General features: G+C 36.8%; 1 protein-coding gene and 1 pseudogene across 6 annotated transcripts in view; both read left to right on the top strand.

The window, feature by feature from the left end:
- The window catches only part of GOSR1 (golgi SNAP receptor complex member 1), a 39,929-nt gene extending 22,347 nt beyond the window's left edge, over positions 1-17,582 (top strand). For 3 of the 6 annotated variants that reach the window (XM_057715085.1, XM_057715084.1, XM_057715090.1), the window contains exons 7-9: positions 4,834-4,863; positions 11,730-11,812; positions 14,718-17,582. In XM_057715085.1, the coding sequence (XP_057571068.1) occupies positions 4,834-4,863; positions 11,730-11,812; positions 14,718-14,842 (238 nt within the window). In that variant the 3' untranslated portion in view covers positions 14,843-17,582. Of the gene's footprint in view, positions 1-4,833; positions 4,864-5,999; positions 9,114-11,729; positions 11,813-14,717 lie in introns of those variants that run through there. The other 3 variants (XM_057715087.1, XM_057715086.1, XM_057715089.1) reach the window with 3 other exon arrangements.
- LOC130840050 (UPF0711 protein C18orf21 homolog) lies at positions 125-3,063 on the top strand (annotated as a pseudogene).
- Positions 17,583-18,225: the final 643 nt, after the last annotated feature.

Here is an 18,225-nt window from a genome sequence, read left to right as displayed (position 1 = left end):
CCAACTCGAGGATGGAGGTTGCCTTGGAGGACTGGGGCGGGGAGGGTGGGGGGGACTCAGGGGGGGGAGTCAAGGAAGGGAGGGAATGTGGGGATATGTGTATGAAAACATGATTGAACTTGGTGTACCCCCCAAAAAATAAAAAAATAATAAAAAATAAAAATAAAAAAAAGAATAGAGAGCCCAGAAATAGATACACAAATATAGTCAAATGATCTTTGACAGAAGAGCAAAGGCAATTCTTTGGAGAAAAGACAGTTTTTTAAACAAATGGTGTTAGAATAACTAGACATTCACGTGCAAAAAAATGAATATGGACACTGACCTTACACCTTTCCCCAGAATAACTCAAAACAGATCATAGACCTAAATATAGAATAGAAGTTTTATAACTTAGGAGAAAATCTAGGTTACATTGGGTTTGGCAATGGTTTTTAGATACAGTGCCAAAAAACACCATCCATGAAAGAAAAAGATAAGATCGACTTTATTAAAATGAAAAACCTGTTTTTCTAAAGACTCTGTCAAGAGAATAAAAAGACAAGCTACAGACTGGAAGAAAATATTTGCAAAACATATCTGATAAAGTACTATTATCCAAAATATACAAAGAACTCTTAAAACTCAACAGTTAAGAAGTGGGCGAGGGAGTCTCCTTTTGTTACTGGGCCTCAGTGGCGTGGCGGTGGCAATGAGGCAGAAACACTACCTTGAGGCTGCGGTGCGGAATTTACAAGACAGCTGCCTGGGCCAGGCCCGCTATCTCCTGTGATAAAAGCACTTTTGAAGGAACGTGTCCATACTGTTTGCTGGTTCACGATAAGTCTCGAGTGCGCCTCAAACCCCAACCCAAACTGACACTCAAAATACAGAAACTTCTTAGTCGAGAGGCAAGAAATTATACACTCAGTTTTAAAGAAGCAAAAATTTTGAAAAAGTTCAAAGACTCCAAAAGTGTATTGTTGATTACTTGTAAAACATGCAACGGAACAGTTAAACATCATGGTAAAAGTAGAAGCTTTCTATCAGCATTGAAGAGCAATCCTACCACTCCTGTGAGTAAACTCAGCCTGAAGACCCCAGAGAGAAAGACTCTTAAGTTCTTCAAAGCTAGATCATGATATGTCTGGTTCCAAAGGCAAAAGCCCAGCATTGATTTTCAGAACACCGACATCTGGACAGTCAACACCCATTTGCTCCTCAAAGAATGTGAGCAAAACAAAGAAGCACTTCTCTCAACCAAGAATGTTGCTTAGAGTGAATCTGAAAAGAATCCAAAGGTGGACTTCAGAAATTTCTCATCTTCTTTGTAAAGGATGGACTATGAAAATAAGAAACGTTTAATGCAATTTCTGAAACTAAAGTTAGTCAGAAGAACTGCTTTTTAAAAAACTTATTTTTTCTTTAAGAACTTTTATTGAGATACAACTGGCATATACAATAAACTGCATGTATTTAAAGTGTAAAAAAAAAAAGTGGATTAAAGGTCTGAACAGACACCTCATTATGAGAAGATATGCAGCTGGCAAAGAATCATATGAAAAAATGCTCAATGTCATATGTTATTAGGGAATTGCAAATTAAAACAGCTGCCACCACATACCTATTAGATTGGCTAAAATAGAAAACACTGACCCCACCAAATGCTAGCAAGGATGTGGAGCAACAGGAATTCTAATTGCTGGTGGGAATTAAAATGGTGCAGCCACTTTGAAAGCTAGTTTGGCAGTTTTTCTTAAAAAACTAAATAGTCTTACCGTATGATCCAGCAGTCACAGACCTAGGCATTTACCTAAAGGAACTGAAAATATGTCTAAATAAAAACCTGCACATGAATGTTTATAGCAGCTCTACTCATAATTGCCAAAAGTTGGAAGCAACCAAAATGTCCTTCAATAAGTGAATGAATAGACAGCCTGTAAGTATATCCATTCAGTGGAATATTATTCAGTGATACAAGAAATAAGCTTGTATAATCAAGCCCCCAAAAGACATGGAAGAACCTTAAATGCATAAAAGAAGCCAGTCTTAGAACTTCCCTGGTGGCACAGTGGTTAAGAGTCTGCCTGCCAATGCAGGGGACGTGGGTTCGATCCCTGCTCTGGGAGGATCCCACATGCCATGGAGCAGCTAAGCCCATGTGCCACAGCTTCTGAACCCATGCTCCACAACTCCTGAAGCCCATGCGCCTAAAGCCCGTGCTCCTTAACAAGAGAAGCCACAGCAGTGAGGAGCCCACGCACCACAATGAAGAGTAGCCCCCGCTTGTCGTAACTAGAGAAAAGCCCGCGTACAGCAACAAAGGCCCAACGCAGCCAATAAATAAATTTAAAAAAAAAAGAAGAAGCCAGTCTGGAAAATCTTCATACTGTATAATTCCAACTACATGACATTCAGGAAAAGGCAAAAACTGTACACAGTAGAAAGATCAGCTGTTGTCAGGGATGCAGGGTAGGAAGGAAAGAAAGAAAAAGTGGAGCACAGGGGATATTTAGGGCAGTGAAACTATTCCATATGATACTGTACTGGTGGATCCATGACATGCATTTGTAAAACCCATAGATGCTGGGACTGCAAAGAGTAAACCCGAATGTAAACTATGAACTTTAGTTAATAATGTATCAATATTGGTTCATCAGTTGTAACAAATATACCACACTAATACAAGATGTTGATAATAGGTGGGGGAGAGGCATATGGGCTCTCCACTTTTTGCTGAATATTTCTGCAAACTTAAAACTGTTCTAAAAAGTCTGCTGAATTTTTTAAAACAGAAAATGTGACTTTCTAATTTCACTGCTAATAATTTAGCTTTTATTTTTCTCTTTTTTCTCCCTCTGACTGAACTGGGCAGAATTCTGAGTCCATCAGGTGCTTAAGTTTTTGTCTCTAGGTAACTTCATGTGATTATAAAACAAAATTTCTGTGCTAAGTAAACCATGAAAAAAGCAAGTAAAGATATTCCTTGATCTTTCCAGACAGGGAACAAATATGCCACAATATCAGTGTTAATGAAAGAGAGGTTACAAATGATTTCTATGTTCATCTTTGTTTTTCCATATTTTTCAAACGGTATCTGTAGAATAAAACTCTGTTAGCACTTAAACAGCTTTTTGTATCATACTGCAGCTTAATTGTATTGTTAACATGTCTTAGAAGATATTTGTATAGAAATAAATAAGACACAGGTCTCTCTGGTTAACTATAAGTAAGTAAAAGACTGCATCACCATAGCTCTTGATGCAGTAAGTGATCTCATTGGCTGGTGACAACCTCATCAGTTGTTTTTTGTTTTTTTTTTTCCAGTTTGCAAAGGGGTCAATTTTTAAATTTTATTTACTGTGCATTTGTTTGTTTTCTTACTTGCTTACTCATTTACTTGTTTATTATTTACTTATTCACCTACTCTTTTAAAAGAAGGTTATATTTAGTTGTTATCTAAGTGGTTTTGCCAAGTTCTTACATTTTGTTGGTTTAAACTGCTTTAAAATATGCGCGTGAAATTGGTGTCACTTGCAGTTTGTGTTTTGAGGGGAAATGAATTATTTTTTAAACAATTATTATCTGTGTGGCTTTAGTGATTCCTTGGTACAATAATTAGTGATGAAATTTAACTTATTGTTTTCAGCTAGTTGAGATTGGTCTTGAAAGAAACAGAAACTTGTTGCTTAATTATAGACTCTCAGTGACTCTTTGGAATGCCTCTGAGCTATTATGAAGTGCTTGTTTAAGAAGGATAATTCCACTTGATTATATATTATATACCCCAAAGGAGAGTAATTTTAAATTCAATTTTTACTGGATTATGCTATCTTTATGGAGCCACTTTGTTGCAGAATTGTGTCCACACCATCCAGGGTGCTTTTAATGAATGGAGTTTATTCAGCTAATCAGTGATACAGCCAGCATTCAGAAAGCCACATAGTCTGGCTCTTAATCCCTCTACAATCTGTATAATTTTTGAAATTCTTAATCACAGGATTTATGTAAGATATTTATGACATTTTAAAGTTCATCTTTGTTCCCTAATTCATGCAGTAACATATTTCCTAGTCCACTGCTTTACAGTAAAACCTCAACTTATTAGTTTGTAGAATGAACTTAGAAATCCTTTTGGAAAGAGGTAGTTGGAAAAAAATATACAAGTATTTAAGTCCCTACTGTGTTCCATGCACTGTGCCAAATGGATACAGATGTCTGGGGTTTGTTTTCCTACTTTCTGCCATAAAGCTGCCCCTTTACCAAATTTAGCTACCTGTAAATTCCTCCCTGAAATGAATTTTTGGGGGGTTTCTTTCTTTCCAGTGTGTGATGCATAAAGGCAAATATTTTACAGATCAAAGGTGCATTGGGGTCTTTATTCAGATTCTTGAATTCTAAAGTGTGGCAAGCTGAGATTTGATTGTGTTTTTCAGGAAAGGAAGGAACTTTAAGATATAAATAATTACTACTTATAGGCATTAGAACTATATTTGCCTATCTTGTCTCAAGAAGTTAGTTGTAGTTCTTAACTTTTGGATAGACAATGGTGACAGCTTGGAGCTTTCTAAACTAAAGAAGTTGTTTTATTTATTTGTGCTGTCTTTAAAACTGTTCTGACTTTAATAATCAGAAATCTCTGTGGAATAGATTTAAGCCAACAAATAAAAGTAAGATGAAACCTATATATGTGGATTAATTTCAGAGTCCAGAATTTTCTCCAGATGCTTTCAAAAGTCTGGGTGTTCTTTTTACATAAATGGTTGGAAAAGTAATCTATCTGTAGAAAATTAAGTGCAAGTTTTAAATGTGCTTTTAATAATTCCAGAATTTGAATTTTCTTTTTATTTGCAGCTCAGATCGTCTAATAGAAGAGACAATAAGGTAGGAAAAATGTTTTGTTTGTTTGCATATAAAAGAACAGGTCAAGTTAATTCTAAAACTAGAGTTAAAGTCAGTTCATCCTCCTAAAAAAGATGAGCATTTCATTACATGGTAATGTATTTTTACTGTGACTTTCCCGTGTAAGATACATTTGAAGCTTAAAATTTGTTTCTGGAATTACTAGAATTAGGCTGTTTTGCTTAAGTTAATTTTTCTGATTAATTCATACACAATATTTTCAGCCTCTTTCTTTTTTTTCTCACTTTTTAATGGAAGACAGTCTTGAACATGTGATTTGTTAAATGTCTTATGTATAACATTTATGTAGACTTGGTTTCTATTGCAGCAGCTATAGAAAATCTGTAGTAATTAGTATTATCTGTAGTATCATTGAAGTAATTTCTTGCTTAAGGTAAGGGAAATTTATTTGTTGGTTTGAACTGCTTAGTTTTCTAGGTTTGATGAATTTTTAAATAACTATTTTAACACAGTAAAAAAGTAAGTTAACTAGGAATGGTCTCAATGCTTTAAAATTCAGCAATGTCTAAAGCAGTGTTTCAGGAAAGGTAGAATGAAGTACATGGGAACAAAAACAAACATTTGTATTCTTAATGTAGGCTTTGGTATTGTGTTCAAGTGCTTTACATGCTATATGTTATTTAATCTCCTCAATAACTCATGAGATAGGCACTGATCCCTAGATACTATCTCCAAAACAAAAAGAAGTTAAGTAATTTACCCATGGCCACATGACTAACAAATAGTATTGAGGATTCAAACCCTCAAATCTGAGTCTCTAACTCTAGAACAGGAGCTCTTTCTAAACCACTACTGTATTTACTACCTTACCTTATAGAAAGAGGACAAGCTTTGGAGTGTTACTGGTTTGAAACCTGGCTGTGCTACTTAATTAGAGCTCTGTCTTGGATAAGTTTCTTGGAATCTTCATTTCCTTATGTGTTTAAAAACATGGTATTGATGATAATACCTACCCTAAAAGATTGTTTTGAAAATTAAAGATAATATGAGTAAAATGCCTAATACAATACTTGGCTGATACTAGGTAATTTGAAAATGGCAGCTCTATTACTAATACATTTTTTAACTTTTTATTTTGATTTCATTTTGGATTTCAGAAAAGCTCCAGTAGTACAAAGAATTTCCATATACCTTTACTTAGACTCCCCAAATGTTATCATTTTGCCACATTTGCTTTTACACAATTTTTTTTTCTGAATTGCTTGAAAAGTTGCAGACATGATGTGTATTTACCTCTAAATATTTCAGTGTTCATATCGTAAATATTTATGTTGAAATGGACTCATGGATTCTTATTTTGTTCGATGGATCCTGTCATTATTTAATAATCTTAATAAACTGTAATCTTTTATAATAATATGCAGTTATCATGTCTTGGAATTTTGTTTGAATTGCATGCACTGGGTCTTCCACCTGACCAGTGTTTTCACAAAATTGCCTAGTTGTCGACTGAAGTATCTCCCTTGTGACTCCTTCCCTTTCATCAGCACATAAAGTTGGGTCACATTTTGCCAGGGATTCTTAAAGTTTCCTTATAATCATTTTCCTTTCTTTGCTTCCTTTTATTTCTTCCTTTATACCTTATCTTCTAGGAGCAGGCTGCCTTAAGCTTTTCAATTCAAAGCTGGCCTATTTAAGGGCTGGTATGAGTATAAAAATTTGGAGTACCTCATAGGATAGGAACATTTGAGAACTATCAAGTCACTGATGTTATTATTTTGCTAGTTAAAAAGCAAAAAAACATGTGATTTGGAGATCTTTTATTTCACTATTTCTCTTTGTTTCAAAATATGATAGGCATCATAAGTGAAATTTTACTGAATATAAAGCTAGTTATGATTACTTATGGATAATATAAAATTTAAGTGTAAAATAATTATTTTTACATATTCTACATGTAAAATTTTACCTTTTCCTTTTGGAGCTATATTTTTAGAATATATACACAACTGAATATAAACTGGCATCAATTTATTGAAAAGAACGAATATTTTTAATATTTATAAATGTATTCTTAAGCTTTAAATGTATAACTAGTATTGTCTGTTGTTGAAAAAATAAGTGTCTGAGTTTAGTTCGCAGAACAGGTGAGAAAGTTGAAGTTCCAGTATACACATCAATGATTTATCATTTTAAAAGCATCATATATTATTTGGAGCTGATGTTTTGCCTCTACATACTTGGCCCTTGAAGTAACAACAGCCTAGATTTCACTCAGCTTGACTCCAGATGATGGAATGAGATGGGAAAGTATATCTAGATACACTTTGTGTGGTACTGGAAATCATGCATATTCAACAAGATAATAACATAATGTATGACGATAATATCCCTTCTCCAAGGAATACAAAGTGCTTTGCAGAAATTATTTTTTAATTTCCCTATCTACTTCTGAATCAGAGTGCATAGGAGATGGTGATAGACCCAGTTTAAAAAAAAGAGGCATATATATTTCAAAGATTGGCCTCAGATTGCTCAGCCCAGGTTTGAAGTGTTACTTTTTGCAAGGCCATAATATCTATTTAAAAATATCTGGTAAAGTCAATTTATTATGAAACAACCACATTTTAAATGTATCATATTCTGTCATAGATGTACACTTAACCTGAAAAATTATGAATAAGAACTAATGATGCAAAGGATGTTGTTAGTGTGACTCTTCTTCTTGTGATCTTTTTTTACTTTTTGGATCTAAAATTCAGTATGTTATGAAGTTGACATTGCTCGCCTCTTTCTGCTCTGATCTTGACTGGCTGTGCGCTAGACCTGGTACATTCACTGTCCTGGTCCTGGAATATCCTTTCACCATTATCCTAAAATGACCTGCTTTATTGGATCACTTATTTCTTTAAAAAAAAGGGGGGGGGGACTTCTACTTTCTTAGTTTATTCCCTCATTATGTTGGACCATGTTCTTTAGTATCTTCCTCAGAAAGAACAGGAGGTAAATTTTTTTGACTTTACATCTCTAAGAAAGTATTCTACCCATATTCTTGATTCATTGTTTAGCTCACATATAATTCTAGGTTGAAAATAATTCTGAGATTTTTGAAGGCATTGTTTCCAGTGCTGCTTTTAAAGTCCAGTACCAATTAAAATTTCTGATCCTTGGTATATGATCAGCTTTTTTTCTCTGGAAGCTTTTAGAAACATCCCTTTTCCCCTGTGTTTTTGTTTTTAATCTCACCATAATGAGCTTGACATGCATCTTTTTTGGTCCATTGAACTAGGCATTTGGTGGGCTCTTACAATCTGGAAACTTATCTTCAGATCTGAGAAATTTTCTTATGTTTATCATTTTTTCCCTCCCTCATCCTTTTTTTTAATATACAATTTATATTTGTCAAATATACCTAAATAAAACAGGGGGAAAAGAAGAATTCACCTAAAATACAACCATTGGATTGGTTAATAATTTGGTGTGTAGTCTTCCTTATTTTTCTTTGTCTCTTTTTGTGTTAAAAATAATAAAAACTATGAACATATTCATAGATATAGACAGACACGTGTGTAGTTGTGTATTTAGAAGAAGTGGAATGATATTAATCATAGAAGGTTAGTATGTGCCATCACCTAACTTGTTCATGACTTAAATCAGTTAAGTTGTGAGAGGGCCATATGGGTAAGTGTTAATAAGAGAGAAGGAGGGAATTGCCTGTAGAACACTGGTTATGGACACTGGAAGTGGGGTTCCTGTTCTTGACCAAGGATGATCTTGGGCAGTGGAAATCCATGATGGTCTAGGGAGCTGCCCAGTTGTAACCAGCTCCTGAATGGTGGAGCCACATTCCTTTAATGGCCGTGCCATGTGGTATGTGGGATCTTGGTTTCCTGACAAGGGGTCAAACCCACACCTCTTGCAGTGGACGCGTGGAGTTTTAACCACTAGACTGCAAGGGAAGTCTGCCTTTTTTTTTTTCCCCCCAACTTTTTTTTTTTTTCATTGACGTATAGTTGCTATACAATACTATGTAAGATACACATGTACAATATAGTGAGTTACAGTTTTTAAAGGTTATACTGGAAGCAGATACAGAGAATGGACTGGAGAACTCGAGGTTTGGGAGGGGGCGGGGGATGAAGGGGAAGCTGAGACGAAGCGAGAGAGTAGCACAGACATATATATACTACCAACTGTAAAATAGATAGTCAGTGGGAAGTTGTTGTATAACAAAGGGAGTCCAACTCGAGGATGGAAGATGCCTTAGAGGACTGGGGCGGGGAGGGTGGGGGGGACTCGACGGCGGGGAGTCAAGGAAGGGAGGGAATATGGGGATATGTGTATAAAAACAGATGATTGAACTTGGTGTACCCCCCAAAAAATAATAAATAAATTTTTAAAAAAAGGTTATACTGCACTTATAGTTATAAATTATTGGCTGTATTCCCTGCATTGGACAACATATCCTTGTAGCTTATTTTATATCTAATAGTTTATATCGCTTACTTCCCTACCTTTTCTTGATCCTTTCTTACCTTCTCTCTGTCTTGCATTTAATTTTTTTTCTACTCTCTCGGAAGTTTACTCATTTTTTTCTTTCTAACACTTCTATTACAGTTTTATTTCCACTCTCCTTTTTTACACGAGCTCTCTAAAGGAATAGACACACACACATGTTTATGTTTGTGTTTCATGGATGTGAGATTTTATCTCTCAGAGGGCATTAAATATAATTAGATTTTAGAGTTTCATGAGCCTCCTTTATTGCCTCTATTTCCTCAGAATCACTGTTCTGTTTCCTTGTTGGCTTGTTTGCATCTCTGCCTTTTATGTTAGAGTTTCTTAATCACTCAGGTGGAATTCCTCTAAGTTTCTTTTCAGTTTTCTTTACTAGATGTTTATGTATTATAAAAGTGCAATGTTCTTATTATAACAATTTACAAAATTCTAAAATGTATAAAGAAAAAGTTTGTCTCCTGGTAGTGCCCCACGATTCCTACTCCCTGAAGTAACTTGTATTAAGTGATGTTGTATATCTTTCTAATACCTTTCTGTCATACAAACATACACAAAAATGTTTTGATTGTTGCTTGAAATAAAAAAGGACTAATACTATTCACATTCTGTGGCTCACTTTAATCGTTCAGTGTATCATAAACATCCCTACAGGGTACTAGAAATAATGCTGACTCAATTTTTTTTAATAACCAAATATTTCATAGTATGGTTATCTACTAAACCATTCTAGTGTTGTTTCCAGGTTGCAGGGGGGTGGGGCTGTTGATGAGGAGTATTTTTTGTTTGTCTTTCACTATTCCTTATCCTTTTTATATATCTCCCTACACACTTTTGTTTCTTCTTTGCCCTCTCAGATCTTGAAATTTCAGTTTTGATTCTTTTGTCGTTTGCTCCAAGTATTCCCTCTAGCATTTTCCTCCAGTAGCATACGTGGTCTTGCCTGTCCAAAAATGTTTTCAGTTAGCACTCGGGTAGGTCAGGCTATGAGAGACCCTGAAGCAGCTACATACCAGGTGGTAGTAGATGGCCCAGCAGTTTTCCCTCTTAGGGGCTAGTTGTCATACCAGCCGGTAGATGTCAGCTCTCTGCCTATAGGTCTCTCTGGCTGCGTGTAGCAGTCCTTTCCCACCTGTGGGGCTGAGAGCAGTTCAGCTCATCACTCAGCCCCTGTGCATGCAGATCTGTATCTTCCGCTGTCTGAGCTCCTCAGGATGCAGTGAAACCTCGGTCTTTGACCCAGGCTCAAAGAAAAATATAGTCTTCCCTGCCATCAGATCCTTGGTTGTTCCCTTGCTTGAGAGATTGTAGTCTTCCCTGGCTTTCTTCCCTAGAGATCTCATGAGAACTTGGGGCCTCAGATGGACTATCCAGGGCATGTCTGCCTTTGTTCTTGTGTTCTTCCATAGAGGAGATTGGGCCAGAGATAAGGTCAAGAATTTGTGCTCTGACCACCATCTTCCCAGAATCTCTTCATTTCTGTTACTTTTTAGTTTTTTTTTTACTGTTTCACATATTGTCAGAATTACTGAAGAATTTTCTATTTCCTGTTGCTTTTTGTAATGTCAGTATCTAAAACGCTCCCCTGTGTGTTACATATCAAAATGGATACTGACCCTGACCTCTAGGATACTAATGTCCAAGAGGGTAAGACTGTTGAAAGTTAATCTTGGCAGTGATAGCAAAAAGATATTAACTGAGTTTCTTTTAAAAGAACATCAAAGTAGTTACATGAAAGAAACTATACAAAGAGTGGGAAAAGTCACTTCTCTTCTTTCTCAGTTGTTTAATGAATCTATGACATTTGTCACCTGACTTGGAAACCAGCATAATGTTGCACATGTGTCCTACAATCTACTTGGTTGGTTCTCAAATAGAGTTTTGGAACATAATCTTTTCATAAGTTAAGGGCTGGTTGTATATAAATATTTCATGATATGTTACACCTTTGGTTCTATTTTTATAGTGGTAATTCCCTACTTCCCTCTCAAGAGTTTTTCCTGATTAAGGATGTTTTAGTAGCTGGCCCCTTTTCAAACCATTTTAAGAAGATTTTGTAATGTGTGATTTGTCAGTTGTCTTATTTCATTTGTTACTTTGGGGGGAAAAAAAACCAAACACACACAGGAAACGATCCACTGCCTTGTCCAAAAAAATATCAGCAGATAGCATTGGGGATGGAGTGGCATTCAGAAAAAGGACAATGGGAAGATGACTTGGGAGGTGATATTTTTTACCCATGTTCCTCCCCAGTGCTTTTCAAAGGTGCTGTTGTTTACTTTAGTTTTCTGTCCACTTTTAAAGGCATAATGGATGCGTGCAGGATCATCTTAAATGTCAGTTTAATGAGCTTCTCTTTTCCTCCCTTGCAGCATTGCTATGGCAACAAAAGAAAATATGACTTCACAGAGAGGAATGTTGAAGTCAATTCAAAGCAAAATGAACACTTTGGCCAGTATCCTTTTTGAAAGTTTGAAACCTGGGGGGTTTTTTTGGGAAAAAATCTGTGTATGTGCTTCCTCACTCTCCCCCTCCCCTGGACAGGTTGCCATCATCAGTAACAGTCGAGGCTATCAGTAATTCTGTATTATGAATATGCCCTGCACTCCTGCTTTGTGAAAGGTCATACTGTTTAATGCCATTTGCAAAAGATTGCACACCAGAGCTTTGATACTAATAGATCTAGAAAAAAATTATAAATGTGAATTTTCAAATTATTCACAAAATTATTTTACATTTTAAAAGCTCTTGAATCCATGTTAGAACTCCACAGTGTACACAGTTTTTACCTAAACATCGTAAAGTATGTGTTCTTATTTCTTTTTTCAGTTTGGAGAATAAGTGAGTGGCACATGCTTAGAAGGGGAGGGAGGGAGACAGCCATGCACATAGGGGGGTGGTCACTGCTAATAGCATGGTTTCGTCTTGCACAAGCCGAACTCTAGGACAGGTCTGCTGCTCGTTTGTTGTGACCTCTACCTTTTTAATTCTTCAGTTTCCCAATTTAAAGTAGTATTACTGATACTTCTGAGAAACCCAGCAGGGAAACTGATAAGCCTGCTAAGCTAAAACATTTTGTTTACTCTGAGAAGTCAAGCCTTTGAGAGAAAAAAGTTTCCTCCCCCAGTTAGTAATGGGAAAAAGACCTGTGATTTTCAAAAGTTGACTATCTTCTGATCCTAGATAATTTAAGGTCACTTTTAGTTTGCTACCTCATTTGCCTAAGGAAAAGAATATCCTGAAGTACGTTGGTATTTTCCAGTTTTTGGTGAATTTTGTTCTTGCTTTGTCACCCTACGTATAAAGCCAAACATCCAAAATCATTTATATTTTATATAGGGCTCTACAGTTAACAGGGGACTTATATACATTATCTCATTTTATCAGTACCATAAATTAGAATCATTCCCAACTATATGTTTAAAAAAATCAAATAAAATGGGTGTGAGTCAGGACTCCATGGAGAGATAGTAATAGAAACCTAATTCGTACTGACTTAACTCCTTAAGGAGTGAATTAATTTGTTCATATATCTGTAAAATTCAGGGGTAGAATTTGGCTTAAGGTATGGCTGGATGCAGGGGCTCAGATTTTATCATCAGAATCTGCCTTTCCTCTGTCTGTTCCCCTACTCCATCTCCTGCTTCTCTTTTCTTGTGTGTTGGCCTCACTCTCAGGCAGATTTTCTCCTTGTGCTGATAGAGATGGCTACAAGAGTCACCTCCTACCAATTCAAAAATTCTCATGGAAAAAGGGCGTCTTTCCTAAAAGCTCTGGTACATGTTCCAAGAGGACTGTGGTCACCCTAGCTTGAGTCACTGCCTATTCCTAACCCACCCACTGGCCAAGAGGAGGAAATATTCTGGCCATTCCTGAGTGTGTATGTGCACCTGATGGCAGAGAACAAGGTCAGCCCCACCCTGTTACATGAACTGAGCTAGATTTTTATAGAAAGAGGTGGGTGGTTCCCCTAAAGGTAAACTAGATAGAAATGTGTCCACTATAGACAGGGTTTCCTAATGTCAAATATTTTCTTTCTTTCTCTAAGGGGATTGTTGGCCCTTCTTTTACCAAGCAAGAAAAGATGAAGCATTTGTTTTAAATGAGATTTGTACCTTACACTGTATACGTTTTTGCACATTACTTCATGCTTTCTGTTCTACGTTTTAAAAATTGTTTCTACAAATTGTCCCCTTTTTTCATTAATTGTTTCAAAAAACACATTAATGCCCACAGTGTGTAAAGTTCTATTCAGTTGGCACAGGAAAATTCAAGATTAGAAGAAAACATAACCTCTGCATATAATATGTAGAGTATATAAATACACAACACAGTCCCTGCTAAGAATCATTTCATTACAGGAAAATGCAGTGAGGACTCCCCAGGAGTAGGGATTGTTCCAGCTCTCTAGTAACCTAGGTGATTTTGTTGTTGCTTTTCCTGAGCTTAATACAATCCCTGTGTTAACAAAGAGGATGCACCTGCAGGTATGTAGTCAGAAACCAGTGCTGGAAATGCAAAACCACGTAGGACGCAGAGGCATGTGCTTGATTACAACATATCAACAAGTAAGATATGAAGATACTTTGCAATACTAAGTAAAATACAGTTGTGACTGCTATAAAACTCCTAAAATTGAGAATTTCCTGTCTTTCCTTTTTTTATGTTTCCCAAATAGAACAACCAAAGCAGTTTAACCCACTTTCTTTCCATATCCTGCCTAGTGCTGCAAAGTAAATTTAAAATTTTCAATAATTAACCAGCGCTTGATTATAGAGACACTTAGAGTTTGTTCCCACCAATGGCCTGAGTCCAGAGGGGCTTATCACCCTGTGAGAAGACGATCACATACTCCTCAAAACCTTTCTGGCAGAATTTCCCAGTCTCCTGAGAAAAGAGGTTTAAACAAGAGAGAGAAAGAGAAGGAGAAAAAGGAAAGACGGGAACCTCAGGCTGGTGATGGTGGTAGCTGGCCGCACCTATGCCTCTCTGCCCTGCAGGGTTCCTCTCTTCCTGACCACACTGGCTCCCACCCTGATAGTAATCCCTCAGTACATGGTAGCAGTCTTCATTGTTCTCCCGCTGTTATTTTTTTTATTTTTATTTTTATTTTCATTATTCTTACTCGTGTACCGCAGGGCACTGGGAGACCAGTGTACTGGGAGACTTGAATTTACTTGGGACTTGAGCAGTAGGGCCTTTGTGTTTGCTGTAGCTCCCTCAGTGTGATTTTCTTTCCCCTCTCTTTCTTCTCATCATTTATTGTTTCTGGACTCCACTGATCTCTATTTTTGTGATTCCTGTGACTTTTCACTAAAGAGGCTTCTTCCAAATATGACCTTAATAAAGATTTCCCAAAGATCGTTTTCCTGCCGTGAACAGCCTCATCCAGCGGATCAACCTTAGGAAGCGGCGAGACTCACTCATCCTTGGTGGCGTTATTGGTGTCTGTACCATCCTATTGCTGCTGTATGCTTTCCATTGATGGGACATCTCCAGGAACTCTTGACAACCACCACTTTCACACCCTGATCCGGAATAAGAAAAAGTAGGAAGAAGTTGACTGACCTGATAATTAGCCTGACCGACAGGATTAATTCAAAACTGATAGTGATGGACTCTGTGACATGGTCAGGTTGAGCTGAAGTCACAGGCTTTCTGTGCTATCTTTTCTAACACACATTTCCTTCTGTTTTTAGTTTTTAAAAAAAAAATGTTTTCAGTTGCTTCTGTCTTCCCAAGAGGTAAGTAAACCCATCAGAAACAGTTTCCATGCTTCGGTGATAGTGTTGAAGGCTGACGACAAGCCCGGTCTTACAGCTGGACTCCTTACAAAAGCAGGTTTCTCTATATCCAAAGACTGCTTTCCTTTTAGCCACCAGATGGGGTTGTGAATAAAAATAGTTTTTGTCCTTTTATTTTACACCAGTGATGAGAAATCACAAGTCATTTCTTGATAATTTGTGCTATAAATTTCTACTCTTTGTCCCCAACTCTTTTGGTATTCAAGAAGAATTACATTTTTCAAAGAATCTTTGAGATGCTCACAGGCCAACTTCAACACAGTTGAGGTTGTCTGAAACAGAAGACAAGCACTGCAAAAAAGCTTTTTTCTTTATTTTTTAATCGTGCACACACTGGGGTTGACTGTATTCCTGGAAAAAATCAAGAATGACAGGCTTTTTTTGGGGGGGATCATTGTTTTTTATTTTTTGCTAATTTTGTCCATTGGGGTTAATATTTACTACCGCAAGAAAAGGAAATCTCAGTTCTACCATGACGAAAAGCCAGTGTCTGTCAGTGCAGCTATTCCTCATCATGTCAGGAGTAACACCAGCAACTGAGTGAGGGGAATGCTCGATTTTCACTGAGATCTCTTTAACAGGCCACATGTGAAAAGACACTGAGTGAGGGGTCACCGCCCAGATTATTCCATTTGTAAATGTTCCACATTTATGGGCAAAAGTTTAAGAACCACTGTGTGATGTATCAGGAATTCTGTGTTCTGTGAAAACCTATTCATTCCAAATTCGTTAACCTTTTTCATCCAGAGAATGGCTTCACTGTTGAAGGTGCATGTAACAGAATATATCTCTATCTGCACCTGTCTTCTGTTACCACCCTGGACAGTGACAAAATTTTAAACCATCCACCAGAATTCTTTTCAATTTTAACCATTTCTCTGTTTCTGTAAATTTATTACTTCTCTAACTGAACTACTACAAATAGATCAAAGACTTCCAACATCTGTACTCCTCACCAAGAAAGAAGGCTACTCTTCACCTTTGGAATTTACTGTGCTATTTATAGTATTGGCTTAAGACTGTGCCATGGGGAGTAAAAGGATATTAGCGTGTAGTTCTTAACTGCATCACAATGTGTTGATGGTGACATTCAGATGAACTTGATTACAGGCTGATGAGTAGACTAACCTCTGGTCTGGTACAGAAACTGAGAGGTTTTTCATTCTGGTGTCAAGGTTTTATTATGTTCTGGGTATGAAGAGCATTTGATATATTTTTTTTAACTATGGGGTTTATTTTTCTAAATAGGGGTTGATTGATCAGTCGGTTGATTGGGGATGCCCTTGAAAGAAAGTTTAAGTTTTCCCAGTGTGAACCTTAAAAGATCAGAGAAGTAAATTCATTTATTAAATTCTCTGTTGGGAGAACAAAACTTCTCTCCCCTGACACTTTATTATCTTTGATTTTTCAAAGGGTCTTGATCGGTGGTTGTGCCTCAGCTAGAATTTATGGGACTTTGGTTGCTATATAGTCGGCATTTATAAAATCTGAAGTATCATAAATAAAGTTATTTATTTAATTATACTACCAGTCTTTTTTACTGGTCTGATTATTTGGTGCATTCATGAAAGCTGATGGTGGTGTGAGAGTAAAACTAGGCCCTAAGCTAATCTAGCTTTGCTGCAGCCGAGCAGACAGACAGTTTTGATGGCTAAGTCTTTCCATTAGGGTTATGCTGAATTGAAGTAATAGAATTACGTTGATTATTTTCTTTATGAAAATAAACTAGTTTCTTCTAAGGAAGTTGAAAAAGCGTGGTGTAGATGTTGGTGTCAGATAGGTCTGACTGACCTCCCAGTGCTGTAGCCCGTAGCGAGGTGACCCAGGGCCAAAGATAGAGTACTAAGGCTGTGCTCCTCTCTCCTTCATGGTTCCTTCTTCTGCAGAAGGAAGCCCTGGAGCAAGGATAGAAGGGTGCCATTTACAAGTAGAGGCTCATTTTGGATCCCATGATAGCTGATTTGAACTCTTTCAGTTTCATACCATTTAGCTTTTTTCTTTCTTTCTTTGTCTCTCTCTCTCTTGGTTTTCTCAGCTTTTTTTGCTGACCTTACAAACCAGTTACTAGGCTCAGGGGCCAACAGTAAGTTGCTTATTAGAACCAGTCAGAGCCGGGTCCAAGGAATTTTCTATTCCTTGTCCCAAACATTGCCTCTTAGAGGAAGTTGTTCTCTCTCAGCCATCGTCTTACATAATGGATTTTCCCTTTGGGGATCTTTTTAATAACCACTCAGAACTTTCCATTTAACTTAAAAGTCTGAAAAACCATGGCAACAAAAAAGGGCAGAAAATTCCAAAAGGTATACTTTTGAGTTTGTTTTAATGTGTGCTGATAACTTTAGTTTAAAAATGCTTCATGAATCTATTACTGAAGTTCAAGCCCAGGTATTCAGGTGCTTTAGTTGATCTGTCCTGGCTATTTCTATATTTTTCTTATTATTATTAACAATGCTGAAGAAGTCCCTGTAACCTGCAGCATTGCTCACCCATATTTTTCTCATGTTAGAAAAGGGCTTTTCTTCTCCATTATACCTTTCTCCTGCTTACCAAAATTCACTGTTATAGAGAATGCATTTTTCCATACTGCCCAGGACTCAAATCAGACATGGGAGTACAATCCTTAGAGTGGAGATGAGTAACGAGAGGAGTCATCGTGAGGGCACTTTCTGTACCTGGAACCAAATGATATTGACTTTAGTTCTTTCCTGTTGGATGCTGAATACGTCTGAATAGAAAAGTGTAGTTAAAATTGAACCTTTTGATGCAATCAGTGACTTTTGGCCTCTGTGGAATTGAGGCACCTTAGACTTGCATTCCCACGATTAGTTTTCTATTTCATTGTTAATGATCTCAACTTGATGAAAAGGACTTTAAAGAACTGGACTAGCCTTTTTGGTTTTCTAATACCTCATGTTTGAGCACTAGCCAGATATGATTTATTGGAAACTGACTGCATTTTCTAACTTGCAATATTAAGCTATTGAGGATAAATGGCCATGTCTAGTGTTACACTGAATTTTGTGGCAAATATAAAGAGTAAATGGATTATACTGGGAATTAAAAT

Source organism: Hippopotamus amphibius, chromosome 17, assembly GCF_030028045.1.
Source record: "Hippopotamus amphibius kiboko isolate mHipAmp2 chromosome 17, mHipAmp2.hap2, whole genome shotgun sequence".
NCBI classification, from domain to species: Eukaryota; Metazoa; Chordata; class Mammalia; order Artiodactyla; family Hippopotamidae; genus Hippopotamus; species Hippopotamus amphibius.
This window is presented reverse-complemented; position numbering and strand designations above follow the sequence as displayed.